Source organism: Salmo salar, chromosome 12 (genome assembly GCF_965601325.2).
Source record: "Salmo salar chromosome 12, fSalSal1, whole genome shotgun sequence".
Taxonomy (NCBI): Eukaryota; Metazoa; Chordata; class Actinopteri; order Salmoniformes; family Salmonidae; genus Salmo; species Salmo salar.
The window spans coordinates 75,501,939-75,521,281 of NC_138302.1; the positions used below are offsets into that span (position 1 = coordinate 75,501,939).

Consider the following 19,343-nt stretch of genomic DNA (forward strand, 5'->3'; position numbering starts at 1 on the left):
GCAACGGTACCGCGTTTCATGTGGTAGCAGAGAGAACACTCTATGACTAGGGTGGCTGGAGTCTTTGACAATTTTTTGGGCCTTCCTCTGACACCACCTGGTATAAAGGTCCTGGATGGCAGGAAGCTTGGCCCCAGTGATATAATGGGCAGTACGCACTACCCTCTGTAGTGGCTTGACGTTGGAGTCAGAGCAGTTGCCATACCAGGCAGTGATGCAACCAACCAGGATGCTCTTGATGGTGCAGCTGTAGAGCCTTTTGAGGACCCTAAATCAAAAGGATTTAGAGAATACCTGTAGCCTGGAGCAATGTATTTAGAACTCTAAGCATATGGCTCTGCTGTAGCCCACATCTGCTGTAGCCCACATATGCCTGTTGACTCTAATAATTGTGGAGTAGTCCTACTCTCAAAATTGGGTTCCTAGATGATTTCAGCTGATCCGTAGCTGAAGTGTAGAAAGATGATACAACTGTTTTTCACAAATAATACTTTTAGCAGAAAAATAAGTAAAAATAAATAAAATGATGATAAGAAAACTAAGTCAGAAACATCTTACTCTAACTGGGGGCAAAGAATATCTCCAGGCTGAATCTATCCCCGATTCATGGATTTCATCTATTTATCTAGACCGGATATAGGGTTGTTATAAACCCCGCCTCTTCCTTTCTGGACAAGAATCGTTGGCCAACATGGCTCCGATTGTGAGTACTCACGGGTGAAATATGTTGTATAGCTAACTATAAGACTTGTTTTTTTTATTGTACTTGATGTGCACGTAATAAATCCATATTGGACTGTGTTTCCGTGAGGCCAAATAAGTAAAGGAGTACCAATAAATTGCTTTGTTTACCAGTTGGGCCTGCACCCAATGAACCACGTTGTAGCAATTTAGTTAATGCGTTACCTAGCTAGTCGGCAACTGTAACTTAAACGTGAACCATCGGCAAACCAGCTGGCAATGCACTAGATAGAAGTTGTCGTGCTAAAGGAAATCCGATTAATGGCACTTTTAAAATAAAAATAAAATAACGTTGGGCCCTGTTTCCCAAAAGCGTCAGTCAGCATGTGTCGGTTCGAATTTGGTTAAGCGAACCAGACGAGTGTGCTCGCATACTAAATTTAAGATCTAAGACCTTCGCTTGAAAAACGAGAAAGAACCGGCAATAGTACCTTGTCCATATTGTGCGCCGTAGTCAGTAATACACTTCCTCAAAATAGTCTGAATTAATCGAAGGGTGCGTTCGTATAGTTACTCTGGCGATCTACTCCGATTCAGAGCGCACTCGTTTGAGTGCCAGAGTGCAAAATAACAGATTAATTTACGAACGTGCAACACCCGTCGAATATGACTGGTGTCAGTAAATGTAGAATTAAAACGTCATTAAATTGTTGCCAGCAGTACAGTTGGTCACCAACGCTGTAGATAACATCAACAGCCAAACTAGCTCTTCTAGGGTGGGTAAAATGGTCAGTGAGGTGTTCTCTCATTTGTGACTGGAAGTAACTAGCCAACTTTATCCAGCTAGCTTGGGTACTTGACTGGCCAAATTTGGGCTGTGCACGACCACTTGAAAAACCTTTTATTTAACTAGACAAGTCAGTTAAGAATGAGTTCTTATTTACAATGGCGGCCAAACCGGACGATGCTGAGCCAATTGTGTGCCGCTCTATGGGACTCCCGATTATGTCCTTTTGTGATACAGCCCGGGATCGAACCAGGGTCTGTAATGACACCTCTAGCACTGAGATCGAGTGCCTTAGACCGATGCGCCGCTTGGGAGTAGAACTTGCGGGAACACCAAAATGAACAGAAACACCAAAATGAACAGAAACGTTACAAAATGTCATATATGCACAAACTGATGGGAATAATGCGTGGACGCCTTTAAGTACATCGCTAGAACCATTGAGCTCAACGGTTCTAACGATATACTTAAGCCTTTGGGAATTATTATATCAGTACACTATACTGAATAATTATATCAGTACACTCATAACAACCTATGCATTACGAAACTTCTATTATATCAAATAAGACCATGTGGCTAAATTGGGAGAGCATGGCGCTTGCAACACCAGGGGTGGTTTCGATTTCCACGGGGCACCAGCACAACAACAAAAAATCCACTCACTACTGTTAAGTAGCTCAGGATAAGAGCGTCTGCTAAATTACAAAATGTAAGAATTTTTTTAACTAGTTGTTGACCAAATTCAACACCGTCTCATTGACTTCCATACAAAAACTCCTAGCTTGGTGAGGGGGAAAAAACCGACACCTGCTGGAGAAAGATTTTGAGCCCAGTTATCCCTCTCGCTTTGCCTCTTCCTGTTTTTAAAAACCAAGCACCAAAGACAGTACAGTATGCAGATTGGTAGAAATTGCTTCTGTAAATAAGAATTTGTTCTTAACTGACTTGCCTAGTTAAATAAAGATCAAATAAGTGTAAAAAAAACCCCACTGTGCTTGCACATTAGATACTTAAACGAAACCGTCAGTGGTGTATTCATAATGCCAACTCTGTTACAAAATGTTTTGCACCAGAAAACATTTACTCCAAACGGAAATCGTTTTGCAACAAAAACAAGTTTCTATTGGACAAATTCGGGTAGGTCCCTCCCTGTTCCGTTTGGTTCTTAAATGGTAAACGATTTCCTTTGCATGACGAAATGAATACACCCCTGGTGTAGTCTCAGTATTTATCAAGTCATTTGGAATAATGTTAGCCCCTCTGCAATGTCTTGACAGAAGAAGCAGGTCATCAAAAAGACCAAAACAGGTGGCAAGAAGAAGAAGCAGGTCCTGAAGTTCACCCTGGACTGCACTCACCCAGTGGAGGATGGCATCATGGATGCTGCCAACTTTGTAAGTAGCCGATGTTAGAGAATAATAACATGCAATATCCTATGGCTGGGAATTGCCACGAAGTTCACAATATGATATTGCAATACTTAAATGCCGATACCATATTATTGCTTTTCTCACTATTCTATATGTCTTGCGATTCGATACTATTATTGCGAGTGATGTACCAAACATATTTCTCACTGTATATCTGTTGCAAAGAGATGAGAGAAAATGAGTTTTGATCAGTCATGGAAATAAGTTCTATAAACATGTTGGCTCCCTATTTTAAAATGAAGAAGAACAAGCCTTGAGATGAAAAATACCAGTGTTTTGGCACAGGCACAGCCGACTACCACTAGCTAATGCTACCTACCCATGTGTTGGTCCCATGTTTCATGAGCATTACTTATTCAACAGCAGTCAAGGTTGTTCTGGCTCTGAGGCCTATAATGCGCTAATGTATTGTTAAGTGGACAATATGGAATGTTTTTTAATTTATAGACTAATCAACACTGATTTTACAGGTGTGTGAGTTCGCTGATGCTCTCTATTGGCCTATATGTCCATTCAGAAAGTTTCCTAAAGTAGCCTGTCTGAACTCCATCTCTTTAATAAGAATCAAACACTCCTGTCATGATGTAATCTTGTGAAAGGCCTATTTTCAGTAGCTTAGACTACATTATTTGTCTCATTACGGCGTCTTCTCTTTGAAGAACCACCCCCGAACGGTTATGTCGGTGACAGTGTTCATTGGCCTGGCCAATTACTATGACCTCAAATTTCAACACTGGCACAGCCCTAATTGTAATGTTATTTTTGTTGTTGATGAGTTACTCTGGTGATGGGAGGATAAACTGCATTAAGTAATTAGCCTAGGCACAGAGGCCTGCTAGCCAGCTGCATAGAAAGATGGATGGGACACATTTGCAATTCACTGGTATTTAGCTATGTTTTTATTGATTTGTAATGCTTTAGCCACTGAATTCTAGTAGTTTTTACTTGAAAGAATAAAACATCGATCACAAAATGTGTCACTTGCACAATACAGCTAATTCCGCACAGCACTGCATCCCGCGCGGCTTGTAGCCTCAGCGAACGGCGTGGGGCACTAGCATTAATCGTGGGGGTTGTGAAACATGAATTTGGACCAATCCCCGACAACCCATATATCAAAACTTGGTTACTAAGCTCTACTTTGCAACCTTCTGATTGTTTTGTCTCTAACATTTGAATGACAGTAGTGATGAAAACCTTATTACTTTATATTTCTGTTAAAAGATGTCCGATGACTGAAACACCCTCAGGACTTTCCCACACTTCTTGGAAATACAATGTTGCATCGGTCTTACAGTGATATGTTTAGGAATACTCATCGCAAAGAGCAAATATGAAAACAGATTTGGAAAGTGTCCCACAGATCTGAATGTTCTTAGCATGGCACCTGCTTTACATTTGGATTCTACCCCCAAAATATATTTCTGGGGGTAGAATCCATTGTTGCGTCAACCTAACACCATAATAATATCGGCGAAATTTAACTATCGATTGTATTGCTTTTACATTTTTTAGCACTACAATATCCTATTAAATATGTCTTACTTTATTACTAGAGCAGGGCCCTATCACCTATTTCAATGTACACATTGCATGGCATGAATGATTCATAATCCAGATACTCCTGGTTTATCCACGTTATGCTGATACTGGCCTGTCTTCAATGTAGTAACGCAACAACTGTAATGGGTAGTGGGGTATGATATTTTGCAGTTGGTGTGTTACACCACAGACAATTAGGATTCAGATTAGTGCTGAGCGATTAGGGGTTTAAGGTTGGTTTCGGTTGGATTATAAACAAATAATCACGTTTTTTTGGTTTCAATTATTTTTATGTGGGTTGACTGCTCTAATAACACTGAATAAAAGTCAGATGATGGTGGTGACTGCCCATTACTGGTTATCACTTACTAACCATCATTTATTCACTTTATTTTACTTTAATAAAATATTTGTTTTATGTTATGACGTATCGGTACTTTAAACTAACAGATTGTTTGTTGGTCAGCTTGGGCCCAGGTTATTTACAGTTGTGAAACGTGAATGCTATTTGTGGCTAGCATTAATGCAAGGTGATTCGGTACATCTGGGCTTTATTTAATGGGGGTCAGGGTTCAAATTATACATTGACTCTTGGCTAGCCCCGAAGTGTTTTGGGGGTGCCCGGCGTATCCTGATAGTTGCAATGACACTTGTACTTGTCTTCTCTTACTAGCACTGATTTCGCTGTTAGCTGCTTTGAAGAACTTTGAGTTAGTATGACTGTGATATGTGGTTGTCGAACCTAACTAAAGTTAAATGAGTTAACTGTAAATTCCTCTGAATTAGAGTGTCTACTAAATGTTTAACATGTAAATTATATTGACAGAATATTTGCAGCAGTATGTAGCAGTCATTACAGCTAGTATCCATATTTGGGAGAAAGACTGTCCTAAAATACACCTTTGTCTTGTTGGTTAGGAGCAATTCCTGCAGGAGCGCATCAAGGTCAACGGTAAAGCTGGGAACCTGGGTGGTGGTGTGGTGTCCATTGAGAGGAGCAAGAGCAAAATCTCTGTGAATTCTGAAGTGCCATTCTCCAAAAGGTATGTTTGAATCAAATCTTGATTTATCTTTTGAATTGCCCTGCTTGCAATGTGATGTGCCGAGCAACATCACTTTCCATTTTATGTTGTGTTGTCTGATGGAGGGACTTGGTTTGTCTCCACAGTTATGCATGTAAGGGTTATTGCATTCTCACCTGTTCAATTAGGAAGTTGGAGCCTTCTTTTGCTTTATGTGATGTTTTCTATGTTGCTTCCTGTTATGGGGTCATGGCATTGTTTTGTAATCGATGTTAGGCCTTTATTGGTTTTATTTTTTGCCTGATGGACAGTCTGGAGCAAATCCATGTATAATATATTTTTTGAAGTGCTCTTAAAGTGATTAGCGTTTGAAATAAGGTCTGAGACTCATAAAATACTATCATTAGGCGGACTGAGATGTACATGAATAGAAAAGGTTAAGAGACATGGATAGAACGCATGTTATTTTTGGACTTCAGTCAGTTTTATTTCCACAAGTGGAGATGCTGTGATCTGATCAATGACTCCAGCAGTGAACATTATTTTTGTCAGTTCTATAAAAAAAAAAATGTTTCCATGTCACCATGTATCCTCAGACATTCATTGATTATTAAGCACCTTCTGAAGCTATATTTAGCCTTATATGGCATGAAATTATAGAACACTAGCAACACCCCCCACCTGGTAATTAATTGGACATTTATAATTTATAATAATGGATTTATTTTATATTGTGCTTTTCATAACAAGAACAATCTCAACGTTGCTTTAAAAACAAAATTGGGGATCTGGCAGTTCTTGGGTGATTGTCTTCCATATCCTCCGATGACAGGCAGTTCGGAAAGGTACAGTTGAAGTCAGAAGTTTACATACACTTAGGTTGGAGTCATTAAAACTTGTTTTTCAACCACTCCACAAATGTCTTGTTAACAAACTATAGTTTGTGCAAGTCGGTTAGGACATTGCTTGTGTCATGCACAAAGTAAATCTTCCAACAATTGTTTACAGACAGATTATTTCACTTATAATTCACTGTATCACAATTAGTGGGTCAGAAGTTTACATACACTAAGTTGACTGTGCCTTTAAACAGCTTGGAAAATTCCAGAAAATTATGACATAACCTATCAGAAGCTTCTAAAGCCAATTGACATTATTTGAGTCAATAGGTGTACCTGTGGATGTATTTCAAGGCCTACCTTCAAACTCAGTGCCTCTTTGCTTAACATCATGGGAAAATCAAAAGATATCAGCCAAGACCTCAGAAAAAAAAATTGTAGACCTCAGAGTCTGGTTCATCCTTGGAAGCACTTTCCAAATGCCTGAAGGTACCATGTTGATCTGTACAAACTATAGTATGCAAGTATAAACACCATGGGACCAAGCAGCCGTCATACCGCTCAGGAAGGAGATGCATTATGTCTCCTAGAGATGAACATACTTTGGTGCGAAAAGTGCAAATCAATCCCAGAACAGCAATGGACCTTGTGAAGATGCTGGAGGAAACGGGTACAAAGGTATCTATATCCACAGTAAAACGAGTTCTATATCGACATAACCTGAAAGGCCGCTCAGCAAGGAAGAAGCCACTGCTCCAAAACCGCCATAAAAAAAGCCAGACTACAGTTTGCAACTGCACATGGGGACAAAGATTGTACTTTTTGGAGAAATGTCCTCTGGACTGATGAAACAAAAATTGAACTGTTTGACCATAATGACCATTGTTATGTTTGGAGGAAAAGGGGGGAGGCTTGCAAGCCGAAGATCACCATCCCAACCGTGAAGCATGGGGGTGGCAGCAGCATGTTGTGGGGGTGCTTTGCTGCAGGAGGGACTGGTGCACTTAACAAAATAGATGGCATCATGAGGTAGGAAAATTGTGGATATATTGAAGCAACATCTCAAGACATCAGTCAGGAAGTTAAAGCTTGGTTGCAAATGGGTCTTCCAAATGGACAATGACCCCAAGCATACTTCCAAAGTTGTGGCAAAATGGTTTAAGGACAACAAAGTCAAGGTATTGGAGTGGCCATCACAAAGCCCTGACCTCAATCCTATAGAAAATTTGTGGGCAGAACTGAAAGAGCGTGTGCGAGCAAGGAGGCCTACAAACCTGACTCAGTTACACCAGCTCTGTCAGGAGGAATGGGCCAAAATTCACCCAACTTATTGTGGGAAGCTTGTGGAAGGCTACCCGACACATTTGACCCAAGTTAAACAATTTAAAGGCAATGCTACCAAATACTAATTGAGTGTATGTAAACTTCTGACCCACTGGGAATATGATGAACGAAATAAAAGCTGAAATAAATCATTCTCTCTACAATTCTGACATTTCACATTCTTAAAATAAAGTGGTGATCCTAACTGACGTAAGACAGGGATTTTTTACTAGGATTACATGTCAGGAATTGTGAAAATGAGTTTAAATGTATTTGTCTAAGGTGTATGTAAACTTCCGACTTCAACTGTATCTTGAGCGGAGGGAGCACCTGACTGGCCCCGTAGCTCTTGGGCACCTGGTCGTCGCCGACGTTCACAGCTCCTCCTCCTTTGGTAGGGTCAATTGTCCGCTACTGAAGTGAGGCACCCATCTAGGTGATGCATCGGCAACTCTAAAAGTGCCGATAAGACCACCACACCTCGGTAATAATCTGATACAGATCCCATACGAGGCAAGCCTCTGCATGCTCTCACCGCAGTCCACTTCCCAAGTGCTTTTGGTCTCTGAATATACTGCTAATACTCTCAACTATGGAACATAAAAAACCCTAAGAATTCCCATATTCCCTGTGGGATCATGGCACTTGCTTTTGGAAATTAAATATTTTGAATCAAATGTCCCCCTCTCATGTGGGCTGACTTATCTTTCAGGTCCTATATTTTAGGCCTAGTTGTTATTTGAGTCATTTTTATCCTTGCTTTTTTGCAGAGATCCTTTTTTAAATGTACTCCTCAACTGGCAGTGTCATTAAATAGTACCGGCAAAACACCAGTCTCCACGTGAACAGTGAAGTGACTCTGGGATGCTGACCTTCTAGGTAGAGTTGCAAAGAAAAAGCTGTAGCTCAGACTGGCCAATAAAAATAAAAGATTAAGATGGGCAAAAGTAGACACACACTGGACAGAGGAACTCGGCCTAGAAGGCCAGCATCCCGGAGTTGCCGCTTCACTGTTTTTTTGCGGGTACTATTTAATGAAGCTGCCAGTTGAGGACTTGTGAGGTGTCTGTTTCTCAAACTAGACATTCTAATGTACTTGTCCTCTTGCTCAGTTGTGCACGTGGGCCTCCAACTCTTTCCATTCTGGTTAGAACCAGTTTGCGCTGTTCTGTGAAGGGAGTAGTACACAGCGTTGTACGAGATCTTCAGTTTCTGGCAATTTCTCGCATGGAATAGCCTTCATTTCTCAGAACAAGAATAGACTGACGAGTTTCAGAAGAAAGTTCTTTGTTTCTAGCCATTTTGAGCCTGTAATCGAACCCACAAATGCTGATGCTCCAGATACTCAACTAGTCTAAAGAAAGCCCGTTTTTTTGCTTCTTTGATCAGAACCACAGTTTTCAGCTGTGCCAACATAATTGCAAAAGGGATTTCTAATGATCTATTAGCCTTTTAAAATTATAAACTTGGATTAGCTAACACAGCGTGGCCATTGGAACACAGGAGTCATGGTTGCTGATAATGGGCTTCTGTACGCCTATGTAGATATTCCATTAAAAAACAGCCGTTTCCAGCTACAATAGTCATTTACGACATTAACAATGTTTACACTGTATTTCTGATCAATTTGATGTTATTTTAATGGACAAAAAATGTGCTTTTCTTTCAAAAACAAGGACATTTCTTAGTGACCCCAAACTTTTGAACGGTAGTGTACATAAATAATATGTTAATTTCCCCATCAAATGTATTTGTTGCTGATAAAAGGCTGACCCCAAACTTTTGAACGGTTGTTTGTGTGTGTGTGTATATATATATATATATATATATTATTATTATTATCTTTTTTTTGTTTTGGAAATTGATCCACGGGCCTACAAAAGGGGGCAGCCAGTTTCCCATCCCTGCTTTATATAGATATTTGTATGTACAGTGTCTCTGATATGGATAGTCCAAAGTACTGAACCTAACAGATTGTTTGTTTGTCAGCTCGGGCCCAGGTTATTTACAGTTGTGAGACCTGAATGTCATTTGTGGCTAGCATTAATGCAAGGTGACTTGGTACATATGGGCCTAATTTAATGGGGGTCAGGGTTCAAATTATACATTGAATATTGGCTAGCACACAAGTGTTCTGGGGGTGCCCGACGTCCATCTTTGATAATTGCAGGGGGGGGGGGGGGGGGGGGTCTCACATTTGATGTTTCAATTGTGAGGAGGGAGCCCTGATTTGTTATGGGGGTACAAATTGTTTAGAAAATTGCAGATAGAAAAGTTAAACATGGAGTTGATTCAATGTTCTACATGTCATTTTGTCTGTTCTAATTGAACTTTCTGTAATGTTGCACCCTCCTGAATAAACCCCAGGCCTCGCCTGATAAGTTCTCAAAATATAAATCTAACAAATTTACAGTACATCTTTGTCACAGTGTAATTTTCAATGGGTTTTACATTGCTGACACTGCTGGTCTTTCCTCTCCTTTCTGACAGGTATTTGAAATATCTGACCAAGAAGTACCTGAAGAAGAACAACCTGAGGGACTGGCTGCGTGTGGTGGCCAACACCAAGGAGAGTTACGAACTGCGCTACTTCCAGATCAACCAGGATGAGGAGGAGGAGGAGGACGAAGATTAAATCCATGCCACTGTCTTTTGTCAATAAAATTTCTAAAGAACAAAAGCTTCTCACATGGTTTTATTTGCTGATTTGGGACTAAACCTGCATGTTTGAAAAAAAGTGTACCTACTCTTGCAATGAGCTGGTTAGACTTGAAAACCCATATTCTTTATAATGCAAAGATATTTGTGCTCTGTGCTTACATGGAGTTATCTGGGGATATATTGCAAGGAATGAAAATGAATTTGTTACCAAGGGCTTTCTACTTTGACAACACTCAACCTTGAAACTGACAGTTGATTGCATTCAGATTTAGTTGTGTGATAAGTTTGTACATAAAAATGATAATGATTCCATTTATCAATTAATGCTTCAAATATTGTGTGTTGGCTGAAATTACTTCTTGAATATGCTTTTAGATAAATGGCGGACTCTTAAAAATGACGTTTCCTTCATTTTATGTGGTCCATCCATAGAGTGTATGGGCAAAGATGGTTTAAATGAAGTTATGTAGAAACTCCAAAAGAAATCGCTGATCAAGCTTGCAGACGATGTCATGGTGATGTTGGCTGGCTAAGCACATGCGTAGAAACACGTCATTGGGTCTAATGGTCGTTTCTCAATGAACTGCGCATATGCAGGCCGTCCGTCACTCCGAAGAAAATGAAAACGTATCAGTCTATTTTATTTAACCAGGTAAGTAAGTTAAGAACCAATTCTTATTTACAATGACGGCCTAGCAAAAGGCTCCCTGTGGGGACGGGGAATTAAATAAAAATATAGGACAAAACACATCACGGCGAGAGACACCAAAACACTACATAAAAAAGAGACGTAAGACAACATAGTGTGACAGCACAAAACATGATACAAACATTATTGGGCAAAGACAACAGCACAAAGGGCAAGAAGGTAGAGACAATACATCACGTGAAGCAGCCACAACTGTCAGTAAGAGTGTCAATGATTGAGTCTTTGAATGAAGAGATGGAGATAAATCCAACTGGGCAGTTTTTTTTTTTTTTTTTTTTTTTGCAGCTCGTTCCAGTCGCTAGCTGCAGCAAACTGAAAAGAGGAGCGACCCAGGTATGTGTGCGCTTTGGGACCACAATGTGACTGGCAGAAAGGGTGGAGGATGAGGGCTGCAGTAGGTATCTCAGGAAGGAGGCCTAAGAGGGTTTTATAAATAATCATCAACCAGTGGGTCTTGTGACGTGTATACAGAGAAGACCACTTTACAGAGGAGTATAGAGTGCAGTGATGTGTCCTATAAGGAGCATTGGTGGCAAATCTGATGGCCGAATGGTAAAGAACATCTAGCTGCACCCTTACCTGCCTATCTATAAATTACGTATCCATAATCTATTAAGGGTAGGATGGTCATCTGAATCAGGGTTAGTTTGGCAGCTGGGGTGAAAGAGGAGCGATTACAATAGAGGAAACCAAGTCTAGATTTAACCTTAACCTGCAGCTTTGATATGTGCTGAGAGAAGGACAGTGTCCTGTCTAGCCATACTCCCAAGTACTTGTATGAGGTGACTACCTCAAGCTTTAAACCCTCAGAGGTAGTAATCACACTGGGGGGAGGGGGGCATTCTTCTTACCAAACCGCATGACCTTTGTTTTTGAGGTGTTCAGAACAAGGTTAAGGGCAGAGAAAGCTTGTTAGACTAAGGAAGCTTTGTTGTAGAGAGTTTAAAACAAAATCCTGGGAGGGGCCAGCTGAGTATAAGACTATCTGCATATAAATGAATGAGAGAGATGCCTACTTTCACGAGGTTGGAGTAATAACATGTTCAGGTACTTAAGACATTGTCTTGAATCAATGTGACTTTTAGATTTCAAGAAAATGAACTAAGGAAGAATGTGTCACTTCTCTCATTGACTTCTCAAACCCCGGTCTGTTCTGCCGACTGCTTCACAAGCTTTCCCGGAAGTATCGCGATGTTGGACCTATGGGTTTAGAAACTCTGTGGTCTGATCACACGAGCGTCTTGTTCCCGCGGTGGTAACCTTGACAACTATTCAAGCAAGCGACTGCACTGGCTGCGCGCTTGCCAATAAACTGGATTTCTTGTCAGTGAAGGGAAGTTTGTTGAATGCATGCCTTTGCTAAATACTTTCTAAAACCGAAAGAAAATGGACTACAATACTTGAAATTGCAATTCAACCAAATCTACTGTAGGCTACAGTAATGTCACGAACGAATGCCCTCTCTCTAATGTAGGCCAGCTGATTGTTTACTTTGTAATATTCGCACTTCGGCACGCGTAGCCTACATCAATCAAGATACAATATAGGCAAAATTACCGCTACCTAAAATCGATATCATTATCGTTAAACGACGTAATTTTGGCGGTTATTCAAACCCAGTTTGACTTAGATCGATTGTTTTACAGGATACATGATTACGTTGCATTGAATCCATTTGAAACGACATGCAAAGTGGGGACTCGCGAGGGGATTGAATCCCCCCACCCCGGATACCCTGGTGTAACCTCAATTTCTTTGGACTTGCTTGGGAAAATGGGCAAAGCGACAGGCTGGTGGTGCACACAGTGGCATTGCTACTTGCAGCACTGCTCACGACTAGTAAAAGTGGTAACTAGGGGAGCATGCCTAACTAGTTGTGGTGAAAATTATGGGATGGATTGTCATGGCAACAGACCAGACGTCACAATTTGGGCATGTGTTCCATTTTTGTCTTTCTTATTTTCAGACTGGAGGACTTAGATAGTGAAGAGTGGGAAAGGAAACAGATTTTTTCCTACAAAAAGAAGGAAGCCATCTTTCTTGAAAATAAATTGTATTTACACAAGTATCATACAATTATTTTCCGGGAGGCACGAAGAGGTGAACAGAGGCATTTTCAGGGTTAACTTTCAGAGAGGTTTTTTTTTTGTATGCGATAAAGATGCCTGGGTCGTTAAGCAATGAAGACGAGGGACAAGACGACATGGATTTTGAAGACGAGATACCAGGTGAGGGAATGAAGTAAGGGGAGGGGGAGTTTCTTCCCTGAATATATTTTGCGCTGCTATACGCCTAGTTGAATGTGGGGGAAAGGGCTTGCCCTACGTTCTAGGAGAAAAGAGGAGGGTGGGGTGCAGTAAGCGGTCCAATTTTTTATTTTAGTACTCCCCGTTTTCCTCCGGCACAGGTTTGCAGGTGTCGCCACTGTGTCATCTTTAAATATGATATGGCCGAATGAAAAGCCGCCATCTGTGGTAGCCTACTGAAATGACCCGGTCCGAGAAAAGGACAGCCGCAGGCATCAGTGCGTTCGTGTGAAAAAAATATGAAAACCTCCGATGTTAGGCCACCCGAACTCCATTTTACTTTGACTGCAATCAGCATATATAGCCTACTTGATTTTTGTTATTAGATTTAGGCACATGCACAATTTTGTTGGTGCTGTTTTGAGGGTGCACCGTTTTATGCTCTTACCATAGAATGTTTTTTATTGTTTCTTTATGAGGTCAGAAGTTGCACCGATCGATCACATGCTGTGACAGCTGAATAAAAGGCATTCGATATCTATAAATGAATGTCAATAAACGTCCCATCTCACCCAGGTGCTACTGCCCCGTTATCTAAATTGTGCAGCTGTGTCCCAACTGTTTTGAGGCTCTTGTCCAAAGTCAGCAGTGGCCGCAGAGGTGCTGGGCTGTGACTATGAAAACACGTGTAACAGGAAAACAATGGTTTAGAACTGGGGTCCCCAATTACATTCAGCCATGGGCAGATTTTTCCTTGAGTGGATGGTCAGGGGACCCGAATATAGTTGTAAATAATTTGTACACTGCTAATTGACTGCAATAATCCCAAACAGTGCCGAAAGAAAGTATTCATACCCCATGATTTATTCCACATTTTGTTTTTAAGGCCTGAATTCAAAGTGGATTATATATATATATATATATATATATATATATATATATATATATATATATATATATATATATATTATTTATTTATTTATTTATATTTTTCTAACCCATCTACACACAATACCCCACAATGACAAAGTGAAAACTTGATTTTATAAATACTTGCTAATTTATTGAAAATTAAATACAGAAATATCTAATTTACATAAGTATTCACACCACTGAGTCAACACTTTGTAGAAGCACCTTTTGCAGCGATTACAGATGTGTCTTTCTGGGTAAGTCTCTGAGCTTTCCACACCTGGATTGTTTGCCCATTATTCTTTTCAAAATTCTTCAAGCTCTGTCAAATTGTTTGTTGATCATTGCTAGACAACCATTTTTAGGTCTTGCCATAGATTTTCAAGTAGATTTAAGTCAAAACTGGAACTCGGCCACTCAGGATTATTCATGTCTTCTTGGTGTGCAACTCCAGTGTAGATTTGGCCTTGTGTTTTAGGTTATTGTCCTGCTGAAAGGTGAAATCATCTTCCAGTGTCCGGTGGAAAGCAGACTGAACCAGGTTTTCCTCTAGAATTTTGCCTGTGCTTAGCTCAATTCAGTACATTTTTTTCAATTCTGAAAAACTCCACGGATCTTAACGATTACAAGCATACCCATAACATGATGCAGCCACCACTATGCATGAAAATATGGAGAGTGTTACTCGGGAATGTGTTATATTGGATTTGCCCCAAACTTAACACTTTGTATTCAGGACAAAAAGTTAAATGTTTTGCCACATTGTTTTGCAGTATTACTTTAGTGCCTTGTTGCAAACAGGATGCATGTTTTGGAATAATTTTTATTCTGTACAGGCTTGCTTCTTTTCACTCTGTCAATTAGGTTAGTATTGTAGAGTAACTATAATGTTGTTGATCCATCCTCAGTTTTCTCCTATCACAGTAATTACATTCTAACTGTTTTAACTTCACCATTGGCCTCATGGTGAAATCCCTGAGCGGTTTCCTTCCTCTCTGGCAACTGAGTTAAGAAGGAAGCCTTTATCTTTCTAATGACCTTGATGTGTAACCTTTTATTTAACTAGGCAAGTCAGTTAAGAATAAATTTGTATTTACAATGACGGCCTATACCCGCCAAACCCAGACGACGCTTAGCCAATTGTGCACCGCCCTAATGGGACTCCCAATCATGGCCGGTTGTGATACAGCCTGGAATCGAACCAGGGTGTCTGTAGTGACACCTCAAGCACTGAGATACAGTGCCTTAGACCGCTGAGCCACTCGTGAGCCCAATTCACCATCCAAAGTGTAATTAATAACTTCACCATGCTCAAATGGATATTCAATGTCTGCTTTTTTATTTTTACCCATATACCAATAGGTGCCCTTCTTTGTAAGGCATTGGAAAACCTCTCTGGTCTTTGTGGTTGAATCTGTCTTTGAAATTCACTGCTGAGGGACCTCACAGGTGGGCATATGTGTGGGCTACAGAAATTAGGTAGGCATTTAAAAAATAATGTGAGTCCATGCAACTTATTATTTGACTTGTTAAGCAAATGTTTACTTGAGAACTTATTTAGACTTGCCATAATGGGATTGAATACGTATTGACTCAAGACATTTCAGCTTATCATTTGTATTAATTTGTAAACATTTAGAAAAAAACATAATACCACTTTGGCATTATGTGGTATTGTGTGTAGGCCAGTGACAAACTCCATTTAATCCATTTTAAATTCAGCTGTAATACAACAAAAATGTGGGAAAAAGTCAAGGGGTGGGAATACTTTTTGAAGGCACTGTAGTATTTGAAAAAAACAATCATTTCAAAACTTGATTACATTGGGATGCTTCTCTATTAATGTGTAGGAATACTTGAACAAATTTCCTAAATTAAAATCACTGAGCTAATTTCCTGGTGATTTTATAGTCTTATGTCCAAGAATGAAAATGATTTTAAAATAATAAATATGTAGTGCATTTGTAAAGTATTCAGACCCCTTGACTTTTTCCACATTTTGTTATGTTACAGCCTTATTCTAAAATGGATTAAAAAATGTTTTATTCTCATCGATCTTCACACAATACCCCATAATGACAATTTTGCAAAGTTATTCAAAATAAAAAGCTGAATTATCACATTTACTTAAGTATTCACACCATTTACTTAGAACATTGTTTAAGCACCTTTGGCAGTGATTACAGCCTCAAGTCTTCTTGGGTATGACGCTACAAGCTTGGCACACCTGTATTTGGGTAGTTTCTCCCATTCTTCTCTGCAGATCCTCTCAAGCTCTGTCAGGTTGGATGGTCTGTAAAACTACACTTTTGAATGCACTCAAGACCATGGCCATGTTCAGTTGCCAAATGTTTTAGAATGTTGCAGATAGAAATGCCATGAATAAAGCCGATGTGATTCCTTATTCTTCATGTAAGAGAGGCATGCTTGTTCTACATAGCCAATTTCTATTTGAACGTTCAAAAACGTTGCGTCCTGCTGAACGTGCCCCATGTGAACCCTCCAAACCTTAAAATGGTGAGAGCATGGTAGATTACATCTTTAAACCCATCAACTCATGTGGTAATCTGCAACAGGACACCTCTTATTTACACTGCTAGTTAAATAGGCTTCCCCCTGAGCCTGGTTTATCAATCTCTCTCTCCATCCATGGCAGTCAACCAGGTCCTAAATATCTGGGGAGCCAGTGTCAGGCCAGGGGTGATGTGATGAAGTACCCTACAGAAAGGGCCCAGGCCAGGAACCTGCCTTTTTATACCACCATGTCAGTTCACTCAATACAATCATTACATTCATAGTTTTTCTCCTCCAGCTAGCTCCAGGCCCCAGATGATTTACTACTGCATTAGCAGCTAGGGCTAAGGTTGCACATTTTGGGGAATATTCACAGGTGGAACTCTCTGTGGGAATTAAGGGAATATATTGGAATTAACGGGAATATATGGGAATTAATGGAAATATATGCAAATTAATACAATTTAAATGTAGATGTTTTTTTCTACATTGGATATATTTACCATATCATATGGAGACAGAAACATAAACCTTATCATAAGCTTATCATAAGTAGACATAATTGAAAATTATGAAATCCTTCCAATAGAAATAAAAAAAACTATTTTAGTTATGAACTGAACTTTAATTAAATGAGTTGACTCTTCACATGGGATGACTTCACTGAACAACAAAAGAAAGGGAATGATCCCCAATGATCCATCGCATCCATCATCTTTTCAACATACATCTGTAAAATGATAGTCCAGAAACTAAAGCTTTGGTTGTCTTCCTCTCAGGCTTCCATGTCTTCTCCCTGGACCTCAATGTCCACCTCTTGAACATCAGACTCTGAGGCCTCATCTTCACTGTCACTTTCCAACCTTGTTGAGGATGGCTCGTTGTCAGGCTCAAAAAGCCTCAAATTTGTCCGGATGGCCACCAATTTTCCAACCCTTGTATTGGTCAGCCTGTTGCGTGCTTTGGTGTGTGTGTTTACAAACAAGGACAAGTTGTGCTCTGAGGTGGCTGATGTTGGTGGGATTTGGAGGATGATGGAGGCAACAGGGGAAAGAGCCTCAGATCCACAAAGTCCCTTCCACCAGGTGGCTGATGAGATATGTTGGCACGACTGCCATATTGCATCTCCATCCCAAAGCCCTTGCTTGGAAGTGTACTTTGCCCGACTGCCAAGAACCTTTCCCTCATCCAGGCCAAGGTGGCGAGACACGGTAGTGATGACACCATAGGCCTTGTTGATCTCTGCATCAGACAGGATGCTCTTGCCATCATACTTGGGGTCCAACATTGCTTGGAGCAACAGTGAAGTGGGCAGGGTAGTACGGATTTCTTCTCTTACATCAGCAAGCGGAGTCTAAACATCAGACAGGATGGCATTCTTTCCCTCAATATGTACAATGGCTACTGCTATAGGTTTCAGGCTGCTTACCACTCTCTCCCACAATACATCATCCAGGAGGATCCTCTTGTTGGGGCTGTCCATATCGGCAGACTGTGATATGGCCATTTATTGGAAAGACTCCTTCTCCTCCAGGAGACTGTCAAACATGATGACATCACTACCCCAACGGATGTTGCTGGGCAGCTTCAATGTGGTGCTCTTATTCTTCTCACTTTGCTTGGTGAGGTAGATTGTTGCTATAACTTAATGACCCTTCACATACCTAACCGTTTCCTTGGCTCTCTTGTAGAGTGTATCCATTGTTTTCAGTGCCATGTCCTTGAGGAGCAGATTCAATGCATGAGCAGCACAGCCAATGGGTGTGATGTGAGGGTAGGCCTTCTCCACTTTAGACCAAGCAGCCTTCATGTTCGCAGCATTGTCTGTCACCAGTGCAAATACCTTCTGTGGTCCATGGTCATTGATGACTGCCTTCAGCTCATCTGCAATGTAGAGACCGGTGTGTCTGTTGTCCCTTGTGTCTGTGCTCTTGTAGAATACTGGTTGAAGGTTGGAGATGGTGTAGTTAATTATTCCTTGCCCACGAACATTCAGAGATGATTGCAATACAGTCTGCTTTCTCTGTGATTTGCTTGACCTTCACTTGAACTCTGTTGAACTCTGCATCCAGCAGCTAATGAGTAGAAAAAGCATGTCTGGTTGGAGGGGTGTATGTTGGGCGAAGAACATTCAGAAATCTCTCCCAATACACATTGCCTGTGAGCATCGGAGGTGAACCAGTTGTATACACAGCTCGAGCAAGACATTCAACAGCATTTCTATGACTACGTTCCTCCATTGAGTAAAAAAAAAACGTATTCCAGGAGGACCATGAGCTGTTGCTATCGATAAGGTGTCTGATTCATCATTTTCACCTCGATTAGAAGTAGAGGGACTTTTGTCAGAGGTTGCTTGTTGCGAGCTCTGAGGAAACTTTATGCACTTGGCCAGATGATTCTGCATCTTTGTTGAATTCTTCATATATGATTTGGCACAGTATTTGCCAATGTACACAGCTTTTCCTTCTACATTAGCTGCAGTGAAATGTCTCCACACATCAGATAGTGCCCGTGGCATTTTCCTGTAAAGATTAGAAAGAAATGAGTAAAATAACCCAAAAATACAATTCCATGTACAGATAAATAGTTAAGCAGTTAGATTAAACAACTCCTTTGTAAGATACATGTTTTAAAATGAAACATGTATGGAAACAGGTGAATTAACACTCCTCAG

General features: G+C 40.4%; 2 protein-coding genes across 5 annotated transcripts in view; both read left to right on the plus strand.

The window, feature by feature from the left end:
• The first annotated feature begins 618 nt into the window (after nucleotides 1–618).
• Nucleotides 619–10,307, plus strand: LOC106565904 (large ribosomal subunit protein eL22). The gene is made up of 4 exons (XM_014133578.3): nucleotides 619–703; nucleotides 2,749–2,865; nucleotides 5,362–5,486; nucleotides 10,118–10,307. Exons 1-4 carry the CDS (start codon nucleotides 692–694, stop codon nucleotides 10,260–10,262), a joined length of 399 nt encoding a protein of 132 aa, XP_013989053.1. The 5' UTR covers nucleotides 619–691; the 3' UTR covers nucleotides 10,263–10,307.
• Nucleotides 10,308–12,296: 1,989 nt separating this feature from the next.
• The window catches only part of LOC106565902 (ATP-dependent chromatin remodeler CHD5), a 50,629-nt gene continuing 43,582 nt past the window's right edge, over nucleotides 12,297–19,343 (plus strand). For all 4 annotated transcript variants that reach the window (XM_014133571.3, XM_014133574.3, XM_014133572.3 and 1 more), the window contains exon 1: nucleotides 12,297–13,225. In XM_014133571.3, the coding sequence (XP_013989046.1) occupies nucleotides 13,159–13,225 (67 nt within the window). In that variant the 5' untranslated portion in view covers nucleotides 12,297–13,158. The remainder of the gene's footprint in view (nucleotides 13,226–19,343) is intronic.